This window comes from Agelaius tricolor, unplaced genomic scaffold (genome assembly GCF_023055355.1).
Source record: "Agelaius tricolor isolate 1412-34295 unplaced genomic scaffold, bAgeTri1.0.p SCAF_6, whole genome shotgun sequence".
NCBI classification, from domain to species: Eukaryota; Metazoa; Chordata; class Aves; order Passeriformes; family Icteridae; genus Agelaius; species Agelaius tricolor.
Window position 1 is genome coordinate 2,181,450 of NW_027269266.1, and position 24,148 is coordinate 2,205,597.

Sequence of the window (24,148 nt, forward strand, 5' to 3'; positions counted from 1 at the left end):
GTGCAATTCCATTTTGGCAGCTGAGTCCCGAGGTTCTTGTGCAATCCCCGGCGGCTCCGTGCACTGAACGCTCTCTCCCGGCCGCAGGTGGTTCCAGGAGGTGGCAGCAGCGATGTTTTCATCTCCTTCACCCCGCTCGTCATCCCGGCCACCGAGGCTGAGCTGTGCTGTGACGCGCTGCTGCTGGGCTTCATGAGCCTGGACAGCAAGGTAAACTGACAGCCACGGCAAGGCCAAAGGGGAATATAATTTCCCTTCCTGTAATTTATGTACAGGCTGCTGTTACCTGGCCAGTCTGTGTAAACAGTCCTGTTCCTGCTAGCCTGTACATCCTTCCTTAACCAGGGCTGTTCATCTGTTGCATTTCTCTTGGAGCTTGGAAGCATTCTGGGATGGGAATGTCACCATCTTCTTTTGTCTGGGCAGCAGACCCCAGACAAAAGCCCAGGGGTTTGAAATGCTATCACAACATCAGGTTTTATTGCTAACAATAGTTAACAATGGAAGTGAGACTCAGGACTGCTGAGTCCTGTTCCTGGCTCTGCATCCACCTTCCTGTGTGAATTTGGACAGCATATCTCTCCTCTGGGAAACTTCCTCTTCAACAACTGCTGATGTGAGGCTTGATCAGGGTTTTATGAATGGCTCAGTGATTCTCTGACATTAATTGTTGCAAAGGTGCAAGGTAACCTGAATGAATGCTAATAGAATGTTCAATAAAAACAACCCTAATAATCCTTATTCCTGAAGAAAGAACTGTAGAATAATAGAGTCCTGGAATGCTGTCTGTTGGAAAGGACCATCTAGCTCCACCCCCCTGCCATGGGCAGCAATGTCTTTAACCAGAAAAAGTTGCTTCACACTCCATCCAGCCTGGCCTTGAATGGTTCCAGAGATGGGCATCCACAGATTCTCTGGGGAACCTGTTCCAGGGCCTCACCACCCTCAGAGTGAAGAATTTCTTCCCAACATCTGATCTAAACCTGCCCTGCACCTGTACCTCCCACAGCCATTCAGAGTCCAGCTACTGCTCGGCCTCTGCTGTTCCATCATGCCTTACAAACAGGCACTACATTGCCAAGCAGAATCCTGTTTTGGCTGGCAGCCTGTGGGGCTCCAAGCAGCATTTCAGGTTCAGTGCTCCCATTTCCCAGAGGATTTGTGTTTCCATCTTGTTGGCAGCTGGCAAGGGGGGTGCCCGGCAAGGTGCGGCGCAGCCACGGCTACGAAGCTCCAGCGCTCCGAGTGCACCTGGAGGCTGTCCTGAGACATCCCCTGTAAGTGCCACAGTCACAGCTGCCACCCTCATGGCAGGGGTCAGCCTGGGACAGGGATGTGACCAGCCCTGCTTCTTCACACTCAGGTTGGAAGTGGAGATGGATCACGACAGAGGAATGGTGTTTTATTCAGTGGCGAGTGATCTCCTACCTGCCAAGCCTTTCTTTGGAGTGAGTATTTCCCACACTGATGTATTTGGCTGCTTTGTGTTGCTGTGCTGCTGAGAGAATTCAGAGCTGTGTGCATATGGCTGTGAAAATGCTTCCTAATCACCAGTAGCCTCATTTTCTATATTGCACATAACAAGATAGGGAAAAAAAAAACATACAAGCACTTATTAGCCAGGAATAAGAAAATCTGAGCTCAGATAATGCCTATTTTATTCAATTTTTTCTTTCATTGTAGGGGAGTTTGTAAGTAGAAAAATAAGTTCTGATTTTCAGGACATAAAGGTCCAAAAGCAAAATGAGTCACTTCAGTTGTGTGACCCTTGGCATTTGAAAACTTCGACTTTATTATGTTACTTTTATTTTGGTTTTTCACTCAAAAAATGTTGAGTAACACAGGTAGAAAATAGTTGGCTTGCTTTGGGGTAAAATCCTTCAGATCCCTGCTGGTACTCCATGACCAAACAGAGCAACACAGACCTCTCCAGGGAGTTAAAACTGACCAGTTCTGAATCATTTCTCCCCCAGGTTTTGACAGATGCAGTAATTACTCAGAGTTTGAAACTCATGAATTGTACCAAGGCTCGGCTGTACTTCAGGCTCTTTCTGTCTACACCCTCTATGCCCTTCAGCCTCTCCAGCTCAGATCCCAAAAAGAGCACTGAAACATCCCACAGCAAGAAGGAGGAAAGGAAACAGCAACTGCAACATTTACTTTACCCACAGCAAAACATGCTGGTAGGCTCAAAAATAATAATGCTGTGCCAGATTAGAGAGTTTAGTAATTGGTGTGTTAGTGTGGCCCAGAGGAACCACAGAAAACCACAACTGGCATAGAAATCTCCCAGTTTCAGGGGAAATAGTGTTGTATTAGCAAATGCTAATTACTGCCATTTTGCCTGCTACATTGCAGGTGCAGATTTTTTTTTTTTCTGCAAATAATCTTTTTCTGTTCCTGATGTGCTTTTCCCATCAACTCTGACCTGTTGCAAACTCCTGCAGAAAACCCTGTGGGTTTGCAGCTCACTTAAATCAATAGCTATATATATGTTAGACAAATTAAAAGATTTCCAAGGACTGCAGTCTTCCCTCATTTCCTTAAATTAGATGCAGGCAGTGCAAGGAGAGGAAAATTTGATTAGTTTTGGGTGTACAAATTACATTAAAGGAAATGAAGTCCCAGAGTAGAGAATTAGGTAACCTGCAAAGAATGAGTAACTGTTGCATTTTTGAAGTGTGCTTCTCATTTTGCTGTGTTCATTTTGGCATGGAGACACTCACATCTCAATTCTGCATGTGGGGGAAGAAGGAGGATTTAGATGTCTAAGACAGCTTTGGGAACGTGGTATTTGTGCCCTCAGGAACTCAAAACCTTTGGCTTGCTAGAGACTGTTCCTCCCCTGTGGTTCAGAGATCAGCTGTTCACCTTTACACTCCATCTCTGTCTACTGGATTCATAGGAAATAGCTGTGGTTTTTTCTTTAATTGTATTGCTTTGTTCCAGTGGGAATTTGGCTGCTGGCATGACACCTTTGGGTTCCAGTGGGAAAATATGTGCATGGGCCTTTGTGTATTTTGGATTTCCTGTACACAGTTGTCATCTTATGTGATGGTCATCAGAATTTCTCTTCCCACAGGTGCAAGTGTCATTCCACACAAATCTGGAGTTACTCAGGTATCAGCATTTGCCAGAGACCCAGCTGCTTCCTGGATGCCAAGTGCTCCAGCTGGAGAGTGGAGAGAGAAAGCTGAAGTTTAATCAAAATCTGGTCATTGAGCACAGTAACTGCACTACCCAGGTAAGGTCAGACAGGGTCTCTGGGCCCTGGGAAAGGGCTGTTTCAGCAGCATCTCTGACTTGCATTAGGATTTACTCAGCCTTGAATTACAGGTGGGGGTCACACCCTGGTGCCCCAGCTCTGCATGGCAGCCTGGGTGACACTCAAAGGGCCACACACCCAACCTCAGGATGACTCTGAGACAGGGGGCAGGGCTGTCTCAGGGAACAAGCCATGCCTGAGTCACCAGGCAATGCTCCTGCAGCAACCAAGGGCTTCTGGAAAGGCTCCTGAGTCCATTGAGCTCCTGCAGTGTGGTCAAAGCCCAGGTGCATGTAAAGACTGATCCCTTCCAGTCAGAAATCTATAACCCCCTTCAGCCTGCAGCACACTGCAGGCACTTCTATTTTCTTTTCACCCAGGTATTTCTGAGGCATGACCTGTGTAAGACTGAGCACCATACCTAAGATACAGTCAAGTGAATCATAACCTTGGGCAATCTGTACAAACTGAATGACTCACAGTGGGCCATACACAGTCCTGAGGGACCAGGAGATGCTGTAATGTCTGCAGCTCCACAGAAAATCCTAAAAACAAATGAGAATGTTCACTCTGTGTTACTTCATTAAGACCACAGTGTCTGGTTTGAAAACCTGCCCCAAGAAAGTAACACACAAGCAACAGCTTCATTCACTCAAGGCTGTAGAATGGGATTGACTCTAGTGTGAAAGAACACAGAACAATGATTCTTGATTCAGTGGTTGGGGTTAAGAATGATCCAGCTAGAGCAGGAATTACTAAAACTCTATAAAACTGAGGTGGGTTTTATTCTCTTTTCCCTTTCCCCTGTTTTGCAGCTGGTCCCAGTGACTGCCTACCTCACTGTTCCAGTCCTGGAGCTCTCCTGTGACAGGGTTGATTTCCAGACCTGCTTTGTTGCACAGACCAAGACAGAACATGTCTTCCTGTATAACAGGAGTGGCTGCAGAAGCTACTGGACTGCTTTGCTGGGTATTTGGTTTTGCAATTGATTTCCTTATGACAGAGTTTCACTAAGACTGCATGCACTCACTCAATATAGGGGCAGTGTGTGATGATCCTGGGTGCAAACGTGGCCTGCTTTTGTTCTCACTGATGTGGGCTTTTTCCTTCCTCTCTTTCCCCTCCCTTTTTTGACATTATTGTACCACTACTGATTTCAGCAGTTACTCCACATCTAACCAAAAGACTGAGTCTCAGCCCTCAGAATTCTTGGACATGCTCTGCTCATTTATAAATCAGTCCTGAGGGGCAACAAGAACCAGCAGCTCCTCATGGGTTGTTTGAGCATGAGCCTAATGCTGTTAATAATAGATGTTAATAACAGATTCCAGAGGAAAGAAGATCAGGGCCTTATTATTTCAATGTGGAGACCACTGATCACTGCCCTTGATTAGAAGATGAAAAGTCTGGGCACATGCACAGAAACCCTGACAGTGTGAGACATGATGTGTTAGTTGCTCAGCATTGCCATGAGTGTTACTTGCTGGACACAGTTAGAGGGTGTTCTATGGCTTTGTTTGACATTTGCCCCTTCCACTGCAGATGAACAGAAAAGCCCTAAAACCATGCAAGTATTTTCCATCTTCCCAACCAAAGGCATTTTGGAGGCACGTGAAGGGGAGGCACCTACCAGAGAGATTCTGCAGATCAGCTTTGCTGCAAGGTACAGTTAACTGTAATTGTGACTGAAATTGTGCTCTTCACAGCGAGCTGGGCTTGTTCAGCCTGGAGAAGGCTCTGGGGAGCCTCAGAGCCCCTTGCAGTGCCTAAAGGGGATCCAGGAGAGCTGGAGAGGGACTTGGGACAAAGGCCTGGAGTGATGGGAAAGGGGGAATGACTTCACACTGCCAGAGGGCAGGGTTAGATGAGAAAGAACTTCTGCACTGTGAGGGTGGTGAGGCCCTGGCACAGCTGCCCAGAGAAGCTGTGGCTGCCCCATCTCTAGAATTGTTTAAGGCCAGGCTGGATGAGGCTTTGAGCAACCTGTTCTAGTGGAAGGTTTTCCTGCAGGGGCTTGGAACAAGATGAGGTTTGCTGTCTTTTCCAACCCAAAACATTTCATGATTATATGATGACCAAAAGACTTTAATTTCTTTGTTCTGATTCGGGAGATGCAACTCATGTTAAAAAAAAAATCATTTTTCATTACAAAGTATTTTTTGAGGTTATCACATGGTGGCAGCAAGTTAAAATAAGTCTATCTAATGATTTCAGTGAGCTCTGAAAACTGCTGACAGGGAAATTTCAAGCAAACTATAGGTGAGTTATTGCCATAATTCCCATCTCCTTGGAACACAATCCAGTGCTTTCCATCAGTGGAGCCACTGATACTGCAGTGGAATGGAGCCTTGAGCAGCTGCACTAAACTGTCCCTACTTAGAGGAGCATGGTGGTCCAGAAGCCTCCCCAGGGTCCTGACTGCCTATATTTTTCTGGAATTCTGCTGAATATGCCTGAAGCACTTCTTTTTATCTGACAAATGCACTAATCAGCATGGCTGAAAATGCCTGGAAATACCAGAAAGCAAAGATGTTTCTGTTTAGCAACCAGCTCATCTGTGGGGCTCCATTGAATGAATTCCCAACACAGCAGAGTGTGGGATCAGTGTGGCAGTAGGAGATAATTATATGCAAGGTGTGAGGTGATTTTAATAATTCACCTCCCCAGTTCAGTGGTCTTTCTGCAGGAGAACTGTTTTATGAGAAGGAAAAAACAAAGACTGACAGAACAGGCATTTGCCTCAGGCCCTTAAAACAGCTGGCACTTGGACACAGAGAAATCCTTCACAGGGAAGTCTCAGGAGCACTGAGTGGCATTAGCCTTGGGCAAATAATGCTCTTCAACTTAGTGCAAAACTAGAGTTGTTGTAACCTTTTTGATGTTAATTTACAATTTGGACTCCACTGCCTGCCCCTTGTCTCAAGAGGAGTGACAGAAACTTTTCCCTTTAAACTTTGTCACAGGGAGGAGTTTTCCCATCAAGGCAGTGCAGGTGTTTGCTCCCAGCAGAGCTTCATTTCATTTATTCACCTAAACCAGAATTTCCCAAGTAGGATGGTATTCTCATTCTTACAAAACATGAATCCAATGTCTTCAGGCACAGATCTGAACATCCCTTTCAAACACCATGTACTGTACCCATGGAACACAGCCCTGTGGACTTGGCACTGACATTAGTGACCTGTGCTTGTGACTTGGAGCATTCTTAGGACACCATTGTCCCCTTTTCATCTCATCCCTAAACACAGGACTGCATGTAGCTGTAAACTTTTGCTGTGCATTTTAGGAGCAACACTGACTATGAAGCAATTGTGACCATTTCTGGAATGCTGGAAGAGAAGCCTTGCAAGCTGCACCTCAGAGGGAGAGGAGTGCACTGTGGGAAGGTGCATTAAGCAGGACAATGTGGGACTAATGTCAAGGTAACAGGCTGGATGCAGATGTGCCAGCAGCTGAGCCTGTATTTTCATCTACTTCTGTTTTTAGTAGGGACTGGAATTTTAGCAGAATGAAAATTTAGGTTATGAGGAAAGAAATTCTCGTGGTCCCTTAACCAGTCATAATCACGCTGTGTACTTTTACTTTTATTGCTGTGATAAGCTCAGCTTTAGGCACAGAACAAGGTTTTAAATTGCAAAGCAGCTGTGTAAGTCAGGCCAAAGCCCTCTGCAGAGCCCAGCATACCTTGAATCACAGCTAAAGACTATTCATACCTTAAAGTAGCTTTTGTTTTGCCTCATTTATTTGTTTGACATTAAAATGGACATTGGCACATAATAAAACAAGAATTGATGAATAGGCCAGCATTTCCCAGGCTGTTTTCTCAGTGCCTTACATGAAAAAGGGAAGAGAGAACTTTCCCTGGTCTCCTTGGAAAATTACCAACCTGTGTGTTTCATCATGCTTGGGCCTTGAGAACATCCCCTTCAGCAACAGAGGGAGGAACCCTTCTTCAATTTCATTCTTTCCCCCCACATGGTTCCCATTTACTCTCACTTCTCTTTAAACTATTTTAGTATTATTTTAGCTAAAGGTCACTGGAATTCCCACTTCTGAGTTTGTTAAATTTTCCACTTCCACTAAATAAAAGGCTTTTATAAATGGCTCATTATTCCCTCTAAATAATTCAGTTTTTTGGCTCTAAGGGTCTGTGTGATTGCTGGGTGAGACAGGTTTCAGCATGGGATTGTGAAAATATCAGAGAGCTCTAACTCATCATGACCTTCAACTCAAAATCATCATAAAAAGGAAACAATTGTATTGCAAGAACCCAATTGTATTATTAAGTGCAAAAACAAAAGTCAGGACAAAGAACTTCAGTTTGTTACAAATTCAAAGCAGCAATGAGTAAATTTCTTTTTCGAGCTGAGTTTCAGTGATCTTTCTGTTCAGACAAGAGGAGAAATAAGGGATGACAAAAGACACAAGACAGAACATGTTTGTATTAGCACTGAAGGGCTGAGCTGTCACTGATGTTCATGTAGTGCTTGCAGTAAATGTAATGCTGCCATTTGCTTTATGTTAGGTAGGTAAATATGATTAAACACAAGATTGTCTTTGGACTCACACAACTGACACTCAGACATGTAAAAGAAGGAATGGCCACATCCAATCCTGGCTTCTAGCAATTCACCAGAACCTTTCCATTCAGGCATTTCCTGTGGAAATTATGTTCAGTCCTTCCACTTTGTCCCACTGGAGAGACGCTTCAGAGCAGCTCCACCAGCAGCAAGCTACAGCCCATCCTCCAGTGTAGGGACAATTTAACACACAGACAACTTCTGACACAGTTGTAAAGGCAAGGATGTCAAGTCTTTGCTTCAAAACAAGCTCTTTTAAACTTCTTACAAAATGGTGAAATCTTTTAAGGAAATGCTGGAAAACTCTTTTCACGTGGACTGATGGCTTTGTTTTGAATGACTCTTTTTGCCAATTTGTCACACAAAAATACTGTCCCATGAACTATTACCCTTTGGTAATATTCACAGAGTAAAAAGATCAATTAAATTTAAAATAATCACCACATCATTCATAATCATCACACCAGGGACTGTAGTTGAATTTCAGCTGAGCTAATTAGTTATGTCAGGAAGCCATGTGCCAGTTCTGCATTTCCTCACCTTCTTTGCAGAACTGCACCATTAATTCTACTTCACAATTTCTGCCTAAAATTTGTAGATCTAGTAACAAATCCCAGAACCCACTTGATTTCAGTGGCAATCACTTGCCAGGCCTTGGGAAGGCAGAGAGGGAGCTGTGGTGGTGTTGTGTCAGCACTGGAGCTCACTTCACTTCCCCGGGTACTCGAACACGGCTGCAGCTCCCATGCCAGTTCCAATGCACATGGACACGACTCCATATGCTCTGAAACAAAGAGCACGTGGAATTAAGGAAAAGAAAAACACAGCTCAGGTTCACATCATCCAAGGAAAAGATAAAAATAAAGAATACAATAAATTTGAGCTGTCTACTGCTCTCCTGTTTCACTAGGAGAGCCCCGGGGAATTCAGGTTCAGAGCCAACCATGGGATGGAGAAAGCTGAACCCAAAGGGACAGATACCTGATCCAAGGGATGGAGGAAGCTGAACCCAAAGGGACAGATACCTCATCCAAGGGATGGAGGAGGCTGAACCCAAAGGGACAGATACCTCATCCAAGGGATGGAGGAGGCTGAACCCAAAGAGCCAGATACCTCATCCAAGGGATGGAGGAGGCTGAACCCAAAGGGACAGATACCTCATCCAAGGGATGGAGGAGGCTGAACCCAAAGGGACAGATACCTCATCCAAGGGATGGAGGAGGCTGAACCCAAAGGGACAGATACCTCACCCAAGGGATGGAGGAGGCTGAACCCAAACTGGTGCTCCTGAGCCTGTGGGAGCTGCACAGGCAGCAGGTGTGAGGCCAGTGCTGATGCTGAGCTCTCACCTCTTCCCTCTGCGCTTCAGTTCATGGAGCAGAGTGACGACCTGCCGAGCGCCGGTGCAGCCCAGGGGGTGTCCCAGGGCTATGGCTCCTCCCAGGGGGTTCACCTTCTCCATGGGAATGCCCAGCTTCTCAACACAGTACACAGCCTGCAAAGACACAGGGAGGGATTTCATGCAGGTGCTCTTGTCTCCCTTAGTTCTCAGCTCTCCTCCTGCAGCTCAGAGGCCTGAGCACAGCTCGACCATTGTTCTCAGGGGAAAGGAGTGGAACTGATCCAAGGCAGAGAAGTGAGCTAAAACTGTTCACTTATCTCAAACTGAGCCCACACACATTCAGACAACCTGACAATAAATCACAGACCTGATGAAACAGATGTTGCAAGTTGGTATGAGAGCACAATAGCCAATTCTTACTTAGTGGACTTTTTTTTTTTTCTAATATTAAGCTGTATAAGCAATGCCCTGGTCATTTTTATTTGAAGGAAAAGGAAAATAGTCTGCACATGTTATTAACATTTGGCTGAAGATGTAATATGTGGAACAAGTTAAAAATCTCAACCTGGAGATCAAACTGAAATACACTCAGTTGCCAAGCAATGCAGCAACACAAACATGATGCTCACTCACCTGGCTTGCAAAGGCTTCATTAATTTCATATATATCAATGTCATTCAGAGTCAGACCTATGGGCCAGATAAGTCAGGAGTTAAAAGGAGATCCTTTTGCCTCATGACTATATCAAAGAGAGCAATTGCCTGACAGCCTCCCTCCATGAGTTCCAGTTCTACTCCATCTAAGAAAGAGGAACCTTAGCTCCATGTGGGGTATCTACACTTGAACAAGTTTATGTACAGCAGTGTCTAAAGACTGCAAAACATCCCAGTTCGTGGCACTGTGCCACTGAGCCTACCAAATTTCCTCAGATTAAGTGTGATTTCTCTGCAGAGGGATTAAGGATTGAAGGGTGTTTGGAGAGTGGAAGATAAAGCTACAGGTGGGCATGGGACTGTAGCCAGGCCAGGCTAAATCAGCTCAGCTCATCAAGTACAAAAGCTGGTTAATCCAATGAGTGTGGTAAAAAACCTAAGTAAGATGACAAAACTGTACAGAGAAAAAACCACCAAAAACCAACACAAAACCACCCCCTAAACATTGGCCATAATAAAGGAGAGAAAACAGCACTAAGTGAGCACTGAATCATGTTGCCACATGTCAACTCTTGCCACATGTCAACTCTTGTTGAGTCTGTGCAGGGATTTACTCCTGAGCTTCTCAAAGGTGAGTGAATGACAATTTACACACCAGTACAAGGCAAAGGCATTGCAACAATCAGAGGCAGGACCTTTTTTACAGTTTCAGATTTAACTTCACTGTTCCTGGGGCCAACAGCTGCACAAGCTTGAATAATATAACCTTAAATCTCAGTGCAAGGAGTCTGATCTGCTTTGCCTGAATGCCAGATGGTTCTCACCTGCCTTTTCCACAGCAACAGGGATGGCATAGGCTGGCCCTATGCCCATCACATCAGGTGGCACTCCCACCACAGCAAAGGACCTCAGCACCCCCAGCACTGGCAGTCCCAGCTGTGCTGCCTTGGAGCGTTTTGCCAGGAGAACAGCAGCTGCTCCATCACTGACCTGGCTGGCATTCCCTGTTGGAAGAGACCTGTTAACATGCTTTTTGTTCCAGGAAAGGCAGGTAAACCAGAGGAACAGCACAAATGGAACAGCTGAGCTCACCTGCTGTAGTGCTTCCATCCTCTTTGAAGGCAGGTTTCAGCTTTGCCAAGCCTTCCAGTGTTGTGGAGGGTCTGATCCCTTCATCCTGGTGCACAGTGATTGTTTTTTTGTTGCCCTCATTATCTGCAACAGTGGTCTTCACTGGAACAATCTCTGTTTTAAACAGTCCCATCTGCTGAGCTTTTGCTGCTCTGGTAAAAAAAAAAAAAAGGTGTATGAAAGTATGAAAGGTTAAAATATTCTGGAGGTGAAGTGCAGGAGAACTAAAGTGAAGGAAAGCAGTTAGACAGAGAATGAACTAAGGCGGGATTTTGTTACTGTCATATTTTTTAGAAAAATCTCCTTGCGCAGAATTCTTCTCCTGAGAAGCCTCAAAGAAAAAGGAAAACAATATAATCTCATTTGCTTCTCCTGTGTTTTGCTGCTTTGGAATGTGTTTAGACATTGTTTACTAACAGGTGATTGTTTCATTGATTTCATGTGAATTGTTTTGACTTAATGGCCAATCACAGTCAAGCTGTGTCGGGACTATGGAAGGAGTCACAAGTTTTCATTATTATCTTTTAGCCTTCTGTCTGTATCCTTTCTGTATTCTTTAGTATAGTTTAGTATAGTATTCTTTAATATATTCTAGTACCATAAAATAATAAATTAGCCTTGTAAAAACATGAAGTTAGATTCATCATTCCTTCCTTCGTCTGGGAACCCTGCAAATACAAGAGGATTTGGTACATCATCACTGAGTGACAAGACAAACAGGCAAATTGTTACTTTCATTCATGGAAAGACAAACTTTTTACCTCTGCATCAACATTATGGGCATTGTCCCTAAATCTGGATCACAGATTTCAGAGCAATATCCCCATTCTGTTCCCATCAGCACCTCTGTGCCTGACTGACCACCACCAGCATCCAACATGAAGTTTCATTTTTTTCAGGGGTACAGCCACATCACAACTGTAAGAAAATAAATGAACCCTGAACTAGCAGCAGTCAACAACTGTCATGACCAGGCAGAATACAATTAACTAAACCAGAATCAGCTCAAGCCGTGTAGATTTAATCTTTCCTATCAGCAAGATATTTTAAAAATCTAAATAAGCTCTTCAAAGCAGAGCTTATTTAGATTTACCTTCCAGAGGTGAGTACTTCAGAGAATACAAATTGGAGACTAAAAGCTTGTTTTATCCCTTCATCACTTTGCACTTTTACCCATAAAAAATGAAAATATTCAATGCTCCCAGGTAAGTCAGAATTGGAGCAAAGGGCTGAAGGACAGGTCAGTAACTCCACAGATATCCTGAGAGCAAGGCCAGAAAGTCACCCTTGCCTCATGTGAGCAAGGATCACATTCACAAACCCTTCTGGTTATCAGTCCCATGGCAGTGAGAAAGGCTGGCATGCCAAGTTCCCTGAGCAGCAGGGCCGGAATTTAAAGGTTAACTACCCTGTGCAGTGGCTTCCTGTGTTAGATAAATAATTGGACCAGACTGATGCTTGGACAGAGCTCTGAAAGCAAGTTTAACTCTTTGATGGCAGGAACTCTACCCTATCACCTGCCACTGCTCTGGCAGCACAGCCCCACAGATTCCAGGGTCAGTTGATTTTGGCAGTGATTTAACCCAGAGGAAGGTTATCAGAGGTAGGACTGGACTCACTCAGAGCCAAACACCTGCACTGAGGACAAGCCACTCTTCTCACAAGCTCAGCAGTTCCCTACCAACAGCCACAGTCAAATATTCCCTCATGGGAAAGGCTCCTCTTGCTGCTGCTCCCACGTTCAGGTTCCAGTGATCCTGAGCCAAAGCCACTATGAAAATACCTCACCAGGCACTCGTTCCAGAAACCTCCCTGAGGTTCTGTCACAGAAACACAGAATGGTTTGGGTTGGAAGGGACCTTAAAGATCATCCAGTTTCACCCCCACTGCCATGGGCAGGAACCTCTGGATGCTGGAACAAGCAGGGCACTCACTGTTCAGGGTCTGTGTGCCCAGTGATACTTGTGTGAGGTCACTGATCCCACAATCCCAGTCCAGCTCTGGACTCCAGTTCCCCCATCACCCACAACCCCACACTGCATTTCAGCTGGACCCCCTCAGGCCTCTTTGCTCACTGTTAAGGACTGGAAGGCAACACAAAGGCTGCACTTCACCAGGAAGTAGCAGTGTGTTTTCTAGCTGTTCTTATTTCTTAACTAAAAGGTTAAAAAACCCCAAAAGACTAACAAAACCAGCATTTACTTTTGTTGGGAAGCCAAGGCAAAGGCATCTTGCTTCTTCCGGGAAACTCCAAACTTCTCTGCCACATTTTCTGAGGTTATTCTGGGGAAAAACATCACAGAGTTAATCCAAGGACACATCTCATGGAGCTGCACTGGCTTCCACTAAGATCACACGAGGTATAAGCAATGGCTTTAGCTTGAAAGCCAAAATATGATGAAGCACAAGATTGTCCTTGGAGTCACACAAAATGACACTCAGACTTGTAAAAGCAGGAATGGCCACATTGAAAGCCAACTGCTGCCTTCTCAACTCAGAACTGCTGGCAGAAGCTAATCCTGAATCCAATCTAGGACCAGAACAAGGTTCAAATCTGTTCTCCTTGCTCAACAAGCCATTGATCTTAAGACAAGAAAATCTTTGATCAGAGTTGATGATTTCCCCCCATTTCACATCATTAATCTTCCACCACAGCCAAGGATGCCAACACACACAGCTCCAAGCTCACCACATTCAGGTTGATTTGTAACTGTGGTGTCACTGAGGAGACAGCATCTGTTAAACCCTTAAATTGTGGGAAGGGGAAACACTCACCCCATAGGAATAAGGCAATCTCGAGCTTTGGGGTTATCCATCATGCTGGAACTGATATCACCAGGGTTATTTGCACTTCTGAGGGACATTGTTTCCACTCTAAACACAAGAAAAATTAGAATTGCTCCATTAAGACTGATCAAAACTCAGTATCCTGACAACATGCTTTCCCATTATCCCACAGAAACACAGCTGCTAATTAGGAACTGGCTGAGGCAGAAGCTCTTTAATCATCAATTTAAGAATTATTATGAAATGAAAACAGATTGTGAGATTCAATTGGTTCTTGCTTCACTAGAACAGGATACCAATGTCAGCAGTTAATTTCTTGTGTTTCCACAGCTAGGAAGGAATTGCTATGATTCTGGCACATTTGTCCTCAAACATAATGAGGTTCAAGGGCTGGAGTTTTCAGTGAGACTGCCAACAGACATAAAAATACCACTCAGATCTTAAGAACAGGTTGGCAGTAGAAAAAGAAGTATTGAGCAAACCATAACAAAGAGATTTCAGTGAGTTGCACCATTTGTGTTTTGCAATAGAAAGAATTTCAGACATGGATCCCACAGGGTGCAATCTTTGACCCACAAATGAATTAACACATTGAAGATACTCAAATTTACTGCAGAAATACAAAGCCATCAGTTAAGACTCATGAGCTTTGGTAAGGTCAATCTAGATCATGAAGCCCACAATGGGAAGAGAGTTTAATTCTACTCTGCACCACACAAATACCTTCATGAAAAAATAAATAACAAAGAAACTACTCCTGGAAAATGAAAGGCAAGCAGAAAGTAAGGCAGCTTGTACTAAGTGCTATCAGCAATTTAAACTCTAATTAGCTCTAAGATGGGACACTCCATCATTGACTTCAGCTGCATCTGCTCCTGAAGGAAGGCACAGGACTGGGTTTTAAGTAAGTGAAACCCCAGCTACTGTTTCTTGTGTTTGAATCTAGGGTTTCTCCACTCTGTGGAAGAATAAGACTTGGGATAAACCCAGCTCCCAAAAGCTATTTGTAACTTATGGGTTGTATGTCTTCTACAGAGCAGAGGCCAGAGAGCTTCCCACAGCAAAACCCAGTGTCTGGCACAGCAAGGGGTGCAAAGGCCATCAGTCCCTTTAAGCACAACATCTTGGTGGACATTACTGTGTGCAGTAATAATTAATGAAAGATTAGAATCATCAAGTTATAAAAAAAGAGAAACCCAGTATTTTGGCCTCAAGATTACTGAATAGTTTTTTTTTCACTCCTTCTTCTGAAGTCAATGTGTATGTGGTCAGTAGTATTTCCCCAAAACCAACCTAATGTTTACATAATCCTCCAAAAAATAAACACAGCTTGTGATGTTAGGACTGCAGCACAGAACAGCTCATGTGTCCAGCACAGAACAGATCCTGTATGTCTGCAGAACACTGATTAGCATACATAGGATATTAATTTCTTCATCCAAGAGAGAGTCTTTCAAGAGGCTAGTTAATTGGAGATTAGCTATAAAGCTAATTTTTTGGCAGGCTATTGCACAGGGACAGAGTGTTACCTTCAGGAAGCCTAAGCAAGCACTATGAAAATACTTCCTTACCCACAGGCCAAGCCAATGTCATAGGATCCATTTCGGATGCCACCTGTAACAGCAGTGCATAAATGTTCTTACTGTCAGCAGGAGCAAAAGCATTTCCAGCCCAGCTGCAGCTTCCAAACACCTGAGCACCCACAACAGCCAAATGGGCTTTTCCTCACCCTCCTGCCTGCCAGAGAGCCAGGACAAGGAGCTGATGGGGCTGAAGGCTAACATGGGGCCAGACAGAGCTGGAAGGATTCTTCTGGAAGCTGCCTGATATGGTGGTGATGGTGGAACTTACCCCAGAAAACCAAGTCACTTCTCTAGGGATAAACTCGGCCACTCAAGGATATAAAAGTATTTAGCTAATACCACACTGCAAATTCCCTACAGCACAAGATATTACCACTGTTTCACTGTTCAGAGACTCTGGAGGACAGGAGGATTGAGCCCTTGGGGTGGGACAGGCATCAACTCTGATGCCAGTGCCCACAACACCTACCAGCTATGTTGATAATGGCCTGCAGCCCGGAGGAGCACTGCCTGTTCACACTGGAGCACGGCACTGTCTCTGGAATGCCACTGGAAAACAAGGGAATGTTGGCAAAGACTCAGTGATAAAAACAAACAGCAACAACCCAAAGCTCTAAAGAGTGCATGAATCCACCTGATTAAACTTTAACCCTCAAGTTCCAGGCAGATCCCTCTATCCAGTTCGTGATCTATTTGGTCCTGCACCAAGGGAAAGCAAAGTTCAAAGATAATTTCCTCACTTCACCTGCAAGTGGCTCCAAGTGCTGTTTCCCCATGGGTCTGTCTTCAGAAGGTGCTCTGTAAGCAACACCCTGCCCTGGAGATCCTGAGCTCTGACCCAGGCCAGAAACCCTGAAAAGTTCTGCAATATTCATAATATTCATAATTATGGCAGGCTGTGCCTGCACCTTTTTGAAGTGGCAGTTGTGCAGTGATTGACAGAAGCAAAGAATGGCAACAGGAACTGACTGAAATATTTGGAATCTGGGATCCAGCAGAAATCTCTGGAATTTGGGATCCAGCTCAGTACAAGCCACTGACCAGCACTGAGCAATGACAGAAAGATCTGAGCCCATCCATGGTTTTGGGAGCAGCAGAGAGAGGTGCAGCCTCAGAGAGTGCAGCTGGGAGCCCACAGAACATCGTGTGCCTCTCAGAAGCCCAACACAGGCAGCACAAACACATCAAACAGCTTCACCTGCCTCCCTGTCTCTTTGCCACCAGCACTCAGAGCTCAATCAAAGTCCAGTTTCTAGGCAAAAGGTGATTTGCTGCAATTCCTGGGAGTGCATGAGCCCCACTGCAATCTCTGACCCTGTGCTGCTCCATGGCTCAATGAGGAGAGGAAGAACCTCAGTCTGGCTGAGAGCTTACCTTAGAAACTGTGCAACTCTTGCAATCAAGGCACCAGCTCCAGGCTGCAGCACATTCCCTGAATGCAGAGACACAATTCCAGTCAACTGGCTGCACTCCCCTCACAGGCATTGAAGGGATGTTCCCATCACCACAGCTCGGTACTGCCCAGCACCAGGTCAGAGCCCCACCACCAAGAGGACAGGCATGAAAACCTAATGTTACACACTAATCCCTTCCAGCCCCAGGAGATTTGTGAGTATCCCACATGGGGAGCCTGTCCCACAGAGCTGTCCAGAGCAGGAGTTTCACCAGGCAGAGGCTGTCACTCACCCACACAGATGTCTCCCAGCACCTCAGGACGGAGGTTGACATCCTGAAGGACAGCTGTCATCACAGCAGCCAGCAGCTCATCAGGTGTTGTGTCCTAAAAGCACAGGGGATCAGCACCACCAGTGAACACCAGTAAGTGCCCTGTCACCAGTTCACCCTCAGAGCACTTCAGAGGCCAGCTTTACTCCACTCCTCAGCTCACTGTGGTTGTTATTTCCCTACCACAGTGGAATTATTTGCATGTTTTTACCCCGGGTTTCCTTCAGGCCCTGCAACACACAGGCTGCTTTCTCACCTTCCTTGGATTTATAGGAACACACTCTGCAGGGCCTTCAAAATCACACAGCTACAGAGATTTATGTGACAAGACCCAGCAAATGGAGCCCCATTTGTTTAGTGAAAGAAGCAGGGGTGACTGCTCAGCCGGTGGGGAGCACCGCCAGCATGAGGAGACCTGTTTGGAAGGGCGACAATGAACAAGGAGCACCCTCTGGGGTCAGCCTGGCACCGTGTTCTTCCCCAGCACCCTGTGAATGAGAAGGTCCCAGAAGCCGTGCAGGTGAGGGACACCGGGGGTGCTCCGTGTGGCAGGGCAGGTGACAGCGGACTGTGACCGCTGCCCGGCTCCTTCGGGGGATGCCACCGGCATCCACTGCCACCCCGAGCATTAAAACCATCACACAGCGCTGGGATTTACTCTTCCAGAGCACAGCAGCGGTGTCTGGGGGTCAAGCAGGGGCCCAGCACCCAGGAGGGGAGGCGAAGAAGGGGGCAGCCCATTGCCAGCGGGGATGCCAAGCCCCTGTGGGGACCCGGCGGGCAGGATCCCCCGGGCCGTACCTTGAAGCCGCCGCGGCGGGCGCGGCCGATGGCGGTCCTGCGGCCGTGCACCACCACCACATCGTCGGGGCTGCCGGCCCGCGGGGGGCCCCCGGAGCACGGCACGGCCCTGGGCGCGGCCCCCGGGCCCGGCGCGGCCCCGGCCAAGTGCCCCAGCACCAGCTGTGCGCGCCGCGCCGCCGCCGCCATCTTGTCACGGGAGCGCCTCTCTCATTTGCATGAGCCCGCCTCCTCATTTGCATACCGAAAGAGCGGGGCAGTCTCTGCTCATTTGAATTCCCCGCCCTGCTAATTTGCATACCCCTCCCCCGGTGGGGCTAAACCGCGCTCCGCCCGCGAAGCCAACAGACCAAGAGAAAGAAAAAATAAAAAGGGGGAAATAAAGGAAAAAAGTAGGGGAAAAGGGAAAAAAGGGAAACAAGAAAAACAGGAGGGAAAAAGGAGAGGGGAAAAGGTGGGAAAAAGGACAAAAAAGAGGGCCAAAAAAAGGAAAGGAAAAAAGAAGAAAGAAGAAGAAGAAGAAGGAAGAAAAAAGGAAGAACGGGGAAATAAAGGGAGAAAGGGGGGGGGAAAGGAATAGGGCAGAGAAAATGGGGGAATGAGGGGAGGAGTTGGAAAATTAAGATGAACTAAGGAAAAATACTCCAATTTTTAAAATAAAAAGAAATTAATTCAAATAAAGGAAAATTAAGTTTAGAAGCACAAAATCCTGTGCATTTGGAGTCCAAGGTGGACTGTCAGGACAAAGGGACACGCAGATCCATTGGCTCAGAGAGTTGCAGAGATCCATCTGTTCCAGAAAAAGCCAGGAACCATCCAAGCTTTGTCACTGCCCCCAGGATGGTGACACCAATGCCCCCTGTGCCCCCCACCCTTGCTGGGAGCTGCGCTGTGGGAAGGGGCTGTGCCTGTGAGCAGGGGACAGGCAGTAGGAACGCAGGCTCATGGAGTCATTAAGGAGAGAAGAGACCTCCAAAATCATCAAATCCAACCATGCTCATCACCAAACCACATCCCACATCCACAGTTCCAGGGATGGTGATGGCAGCACTCTCCTGACAGCCTGTTGCCGTGTCCTGCCCCACCCCACCCCCCAAAAGGAATTTATTTCTCCACGGACACACAGCAGTGCACAGGGAAAGCCGCAGGGCCCGCTACGGGCAAAACAAAATAAAACCAAACCAAACAAACAGAAAATGACTTTACATGGTAGAATAATTCCATTTGCTTTTCCTAGTTCCATTCTGTACATCAGAACACTGCAAGGGTTTTATAAACCAGAAAGGCAAAGGCACCTGAGGAGTGTCTCACACTCACACTCACTCACACACACTCACACGAGCCACATCCATCCATGGGAGGATTGAGGTGGTTTGAGGGCCCTGGGAGCATTTTGGGGCAGCCAGGAGCCCCCTTTGGCTCTCAAATCTTTGGAAAGAAGGGAAACACCCTCCCACCATTGAAGGGCTGAGAAAACCCAAACCAAACAGATTTAATGAAAGAAGAGAAAACAGCTTAAAAATGGTTTTTTGTTTTTGTTTTTTTTTTTTTTAGCTTTGGTGAACACACACTCTGTTACCCTCTTCTGCCAAACCCGTTCCCAGACAATGCCGATTTTTTTTCCCCTTGTGTTTGTTTCCATCCATCCCATATTACTGACCAGACTGATGGATTTGGTCCTATTCACAGAATAAAATTCTTCATCCCCCTCAGCAAAAGGAGACTTTTCCCCTCCTCATGGGGAGCTGCCCATCACCCCCATGGCTGACTGACACAAGCCCCAGTGCTGCTCCTGCACTGCCCCCCAGCTTCCCTGGAACCTGGCCTGGAATAAACGGCCTCAGTAGCTTTCAGACAGATTTATAGGGAATTCTTTTAGGTATTTCTTTTAATTTGCCCTAATACTCAGTGTTGTTTTTTTAAAAATGGAACTAATCCTTGAAATCATGAAATCTTTGAATGGTTTGGGTCGGAAGGGACCTTAGAGCTTATCTCATTCCAACCCCTTGCCATTGGGCAGGGACACTTTTTCACTAGACCAGGTTGCTCCAAGCCCTGACCCTGAATGTTTCCAGAAATGACACCCACAGCTACACTGGGCAGCCTCCTAAACCTTGCTTCTCTGTTCAGAGCTGAGGACATGGATATGCTCTCACCACCACATCAGTGATGCAATTCAAGGACGTGTTCACACAAACAACCCATTTGTCACTTTCCTCTTAAGTCTAAGCAACACTTTTCATTTTCACTGAAAACCAGCATTAAAATAAACCTGTGTCTGACACAGTGGCCTGAGGATGGAGCCTCCTGGTAACTGCTTTTTGGACCCTTTGCTGAGTCAGTGGAAAGAGCTAATGCAGCAGAGAAGGGGAGGTAGGATAGTGCAATTAATTTATCCCAAACCCCCAAGATCTGATTGATTAATTAATTAACTAGCTTCCAGGGACTCTGTGTGTGCTTCCTGCCCAGGTTTTCCAGCAGGGCAGTGCTGGTCAGAGGCTGTAGCTCAGCTCTGCTTTTGACTGGCCCATTTTCTCATACAACTTCAAACCTACTGAGGGAAGGAATCTGCTTTCAGCTGCCCTTCATTGCTGCAGCTCCGCTTTCCCAGTCTGGGGCTCCATTGTCCTGCAGCTGCTGCCTTGGGCATCACCATGGAAGTGATGCTCCCCTTCCCTGTACCTGGGGATGGTCCACAAGGCACAGAGGAGAAGGTGCCTGGAGGAGGACTCACCCAGATTCACAGGCATCAGTCCTCTCTGCCTAATTTTAGGCACTCTCTTGGGTTTTACAGAGATGCACTGGGCTCTCCCTGCAGCTCCATTTCCAGAACACGATGGCATCTCTCCAACCCCAGTGCAGCAGCAGGGGAATGGCTCAGCAGAACTGTGGCTATGAGCAAAGCTGTCCTTGCTGAGATCCCCTTCAGCTCCCACGTGAATCCTGATGGCTCCCAGCACAACCTGGCTGCTGCTCAGCCCTGCCCACACAGCATTTAACCACCACCACCACCACCGTTTACCCATCCCTCAGCCCATGGCAGGGGTCCCGGGCATCCGTCCGCGGGCGTACCCGGCAGAGACCTCCTGCACCCCGAGAAGACCCCCTGGTTCCCAGACTCTCACACACACACACACGCCAAGGCAAAGTCAACACGGCTGCTGCATCCTCACACCAGATCCGAGCCGAGCATCACTCCTTGATTGTAACCGCGTAAGGCACAGGACAGTGTGAAACGCCGCCCCGCCGGCCGCTCCAGCGGGGTCGGTCCCCTCGTGAACGGGGACGCCCAGGTCCCCCCGACTCTGCGGTCTGAGGATCATCTCCTCCGGCTTGGCTGAAGGCCCTGTCTGTTCCTCTGCGAAAGGTGCTGATGGCCGCTGAGCATCCCATTCCCCCACCGCTCCAGGGGATGCCGCCGGCACCGCCGCCGTGCTGAGGGGACATCCCCCGCTCGCTGGGGAGGACATTTCCCCGTTGCCGGTGGGGACATTCTCCGCTCGCTGAGGGAGACATTCCCCGCTCGCTGGGGGGGACATTCCCCACTTGCCTGGGGGGACATTCCCCACTCGCTGAGGGGACATTTCCCATTTGCCACACTTCCCCCAAGAGAGCAGTTACTTGGCGAGGGGGGACGAGCCCGGTACCGCTGGCAGCAGGGAGGTTCCGTGGTCCAGCACCCGCACAAGGCCGGGAAATCCCTCGCTCTGAATTCCCCACAGTCCCGAGCGCAGCTTGAAAATCCAACAAGGCGGCGGGGCCCAGGCAGCAGCGAGCGAGGAGGGACTGTCAGGACAGCCCCGGGTGAGGCCCGACCTCCCCACACGGCGCTCCCCGTCCCCGCTGGCAGCGCTCAGAGCCCGCAGTTGACAAAGGGGTGCCTCAGCAGGTCCTCGGCCGTCGGCCTCCGCTTCTCCTCCACGAAGATCTGCTTGAGGAAGTTGCGGCAGGAGCTGGAGACGCTGTCGGGGAGCTGGGGGTTGGTGGGCTGCGTGGCGATTTTAAAAATTGCCGCCATGGCCTCGAACTCTGCCCAGGGCGGCTTCTCCGTTAACATCTCCACCACGGTGCAGGCCACGCTCCTGCAACAAGGCCGAGCACAGCGTGAGGGACTGGGGAGGTGGCACTGCAGGGTCACAGACATATTTTCTGAAAAATACCTTTGCTAGGGTTTTTCTCCTGAGAAACTAAGGCCTCAGAAACGAAATGCAAACAATAATTATCTGCTGCTGCTGTGGAATGTGGCTGGTGCATCTTTGATTGGTCTCGTGTGGTTGTTTTTACTTGATGACCAGTCACAGGTCCAGCTGTGTTGGACTCTCTGGTCAGTCACAAGATTTTATTATTCATTCTTTGCTAGCCTTCTGATGAAATCCTTTCTTCTATTCTTTTAGTATATAATTTTCTTTTAATATAATATATATCATAAAATAATAAATCAGCCTTCTGAAACATGGAGTCAAGATTCTCATCTCTTCCCTTGTCTTGGGGACCCATAAACTCCATCACGCTGCAGCTCAAGTCTAACCAGCTCTAGGATTGTGCCTGCCTAAAGGGAGCAAACCTGTGGGAGATGGGCACATAGCCCTGGAATGTCTGGTCCCCTGAAGCTCCCTGGTCACACAGGTCCTTGGCACTCAACTCTGAGTGGATGCACAAGCCTTGCCCTTAAAGCTGACGGCTTTTCTGCCCACTTTACAGATCACAGAATCACAGAATAATGAGGTTGGAAGAGACCTCCAAGATCACTGAGTCCAACCTATGCCCTAACACCCCAACCAGACTATAGCACCAAGGGCCATGTCCAGTCTTTTTTTAAACACATCCACGGATGGTGATTCTACCACCTCCCTGGGAAGAGCATTCCAGTACTTTATTATTCTTTTGGTGAAAAATTTCTTCCTATTATCCAACCTATACCTTCCCTGACATAGCTGGAGACTGTGTCCTCTGGTTCTGTCAGTGCTGCTGGTGGAAGAGACCAACCCCACCTGTCTGCAACCTCCCTTCAGGAAGGTGTAGAGAGCAATAAGGTCACCTCTAAGCCTCCTCTTCTCAGGCTACCAAGTTTCATAAAAGCTCAGGGAGATACTAAGTTAACTGGAAGCTCACTGGAGCATCCCCTGAAGGGAAATCCATGAACAGCTTCAGACAGCACAATTTCAACAATAACATGTAGTTCCCAGGGAAGCTGAGCCAGAATCAAATGCTTGCCTACATCCAACTTCATCTCTGAGATGTGCCTGACAGGAGCAGGTGGAATGAGCAGCAAAGAGCCTGAGAGGTTTCCCTCAGTTTGCTCAAGAATCCTGGTCTCAGCAGAGATACTCTGCCACCTCTATTCATGAATGTTCCTAAAAAAATTAAATCTATCCTATTGATCCTAAAAAATTTAAAAATAATCATTTGCCTCCCATCAGCCAGTGCAGATGGTGCAGGGCACATGGACACCTGCTAAGGACTTTCTAGGTTTTCCCACCCAATTAGGGTCCTCTTGGAAGGATTATTTTTTGTTGACCCTCTTTGCATGGGCACCCAACAGAAAGCACACTGGGAAGACATTGCTTCTTCCTCATACTGGGAAGATTAGTAGTGTCATCCCAATTCCTCCAGGTTCCATCTGTCATCCTCCACAGATCAAAACATTCACAAGAAGACAATGATTTCAGTTGTGTTTGTGCCTGAGCCACATGCAAACATCCAGCAGCACATTTGGGAAGACCATGAAGACCCCCTGAGCCTCTGAGCTTAGTGAACCCAAAATCAGGGCCAACAAAACTCAACAGTCTTTCAGTGAGCTTTGTTATCAACCTGCTGTCCAGAATCAAAAGCAGTTATGGGGATGAGCTGGAGTGAGACTCACACAAGACAAGAGTTACCAAAAGCAACTTGTGATTCTGAGTGCTCCTGTTTTGGGAACTTAGCTACAATAGTTTTACACTGGATATCTGCACAGTTGATCCTAACATGTATCTCCTATTTTCCATCCTTTGCACTGCTTCCAGCAACTAGCTATACCTATTGTTCTTATTACAGCTTCCCAAAAGGATTGTTGGATTTAAGTAGCAGTGGTGGGGTTTTTACTGTGTTCCTTACCACACATCAGCTTTCCTTCCATAGCCCTCTCCACTGATAACCTCTGGGCTCATCCAGTATGGTGTTCCTGTGACAGATTTAATCCCAGTCCCAGACATGCAGATGGTCTGGATGCGTTTGCTGGCCCCAAAATCTCCAAGTTTCACATTTCCAGCAGAATCTCTCAGAATATTGGCACCTGGGAT

General features: G+C 47.1%; 3 protein-coding genes across 5 annotated transcripts in view; 1 reads left to right on the forward strand and 2 right to left on the reverse strand.

Moving 5' to 3' along the window:
• DLEC1 (DLEC1 cilia and flagella associated protein) overlaps nucleotides 1-7,061 on the forward strand; it is a 33,833-nt gene extending 26,772 nt beyond the window's left edge. The window contains exons 31-38 of the mRNA XM_071428513.1: nucleotides 88-210; nucleotides 1,183-1,277; nucleotides 1,364-1,448; nucleotides 1,974-2,183; nucleotides 3,083-3,244; nucleotides 4,081-4,234; nucleotides 4,808-4,928; nucleotides 6,552-7,061. Coding sequence (XP_071284614.1) covers nucleotides 88-210; nucleotides 1,183-1,277; nucleotides 1,364-1,448; nucleotides 1,974-2,183; nucleotides 3,083-3,244; nucleotides 4,081-4,234; nucleotides 4,808-4,928; nucleotides 6,552-6,660 — 1,059 coding nt within the window. The 3' untranslated portion in view covers nucleotides 6,661-7,061. The remainder of the gene's footprint in view (nucleotides 1-87; nucleotides 211-1,182; nucleotides 1,278-1,363; nucleotides 1,449-1,973; nucleotides 2,184-3,082; nucleotides 3,245-4,080; nucleotides 4,235-4,807; nucleotides 4,929-6,551) is intronic.
• Nucleotides 7,062-7,500: 439 nt separating this feature from the next.
• ACAA1 (acetyl-CoA acyltransferase 1) lies at nucleotides 7,501-18,425 on the reverse strand. Its single transcript, XM_071428519.1, has 12 exons — nucleotides 17,868-18,425; nucleotides 17,028-17,121; nucleotides 16,716-16,773; nucleotides 15,811-15,890; nucleotides 15,330-15,372; nucleotides 13,747-13,845; nucleotides 13,174-13,254; nucleotides 10,933-11,123; nucleotides 10,665-10,844; nucleotides 9,821-9,876; nucleotides 9,195-9,340; nucleotides 7,501-8,629 (listed from the first exon to the last, which is right to left on the reverse strand). The coding sequence occupies exons 1-12, from the start codon at nucleotides 18,054-18,056 to the stop codon at nucleotides 8,554-8,556; spliced, it is 1,293 nt and encodes a 430-aa protein (XP_071284620.1). The 5' UTR covers nucleotides 18,057-18,425; the 3' UTR covers nucleotides 7,501-8,553.
• A 630-nt stretch (nucleotides 18,426-19,055) lies between these two features.
• The window catches only part of LOC139590783 (mitogen-activated protein kinase kinase kinase 3-like), an 82,453-nt gene continuing 77,360 nt past the window's right edge, over nucleotides 19,056-24,148 (reverse strand). For all 3 annotated transcript variants that reach the window (XM_071428515.1, XM_071428516.1, XM_071428514.1), the window contains exons 16-17: nucleotides 23,964-24,141; nucleotides 19,056-21,949 (exon numbers count right to left, since the gene is read on the reverse strand). In XM_071428515.1, coding sequence (XP_071284616.1) covers nucleotides 21,721-21,949; nucleotides 23,964-24,141 — 407 coding nt within the window. In that variant the 3' untranslated portion in view covers nucleotides 19,056-21,720. The remainder of the gene's footprint in view (nucleotides 21,950-23,963; nucleotides 24,142-24,148) is intronic.

Coding starts and splice junctions, on each gene's coding strand:
- ACAA1 (XM_071428519.1), bottom strand. CDS start 18,056: ATGGCGGCGGCGGCGCGGCGCGCACAGCTGGTGCTGGGGCACTTGGCC. Junction 16,774..17,027: donor GCTGGGAGACATCTGTGTGG/GTGAGTGACAGC, acceptor CTCTGCATTCAG/GGAATGTGCTGCAGCCTGGA. Junction 10,845..10,932: donor GGATGGAAGCACTACAGCAG/GTGAGCTCAGCT, acceptor CTCTTCCAACAG/GGAATGCCAGCCAGGTCAGT.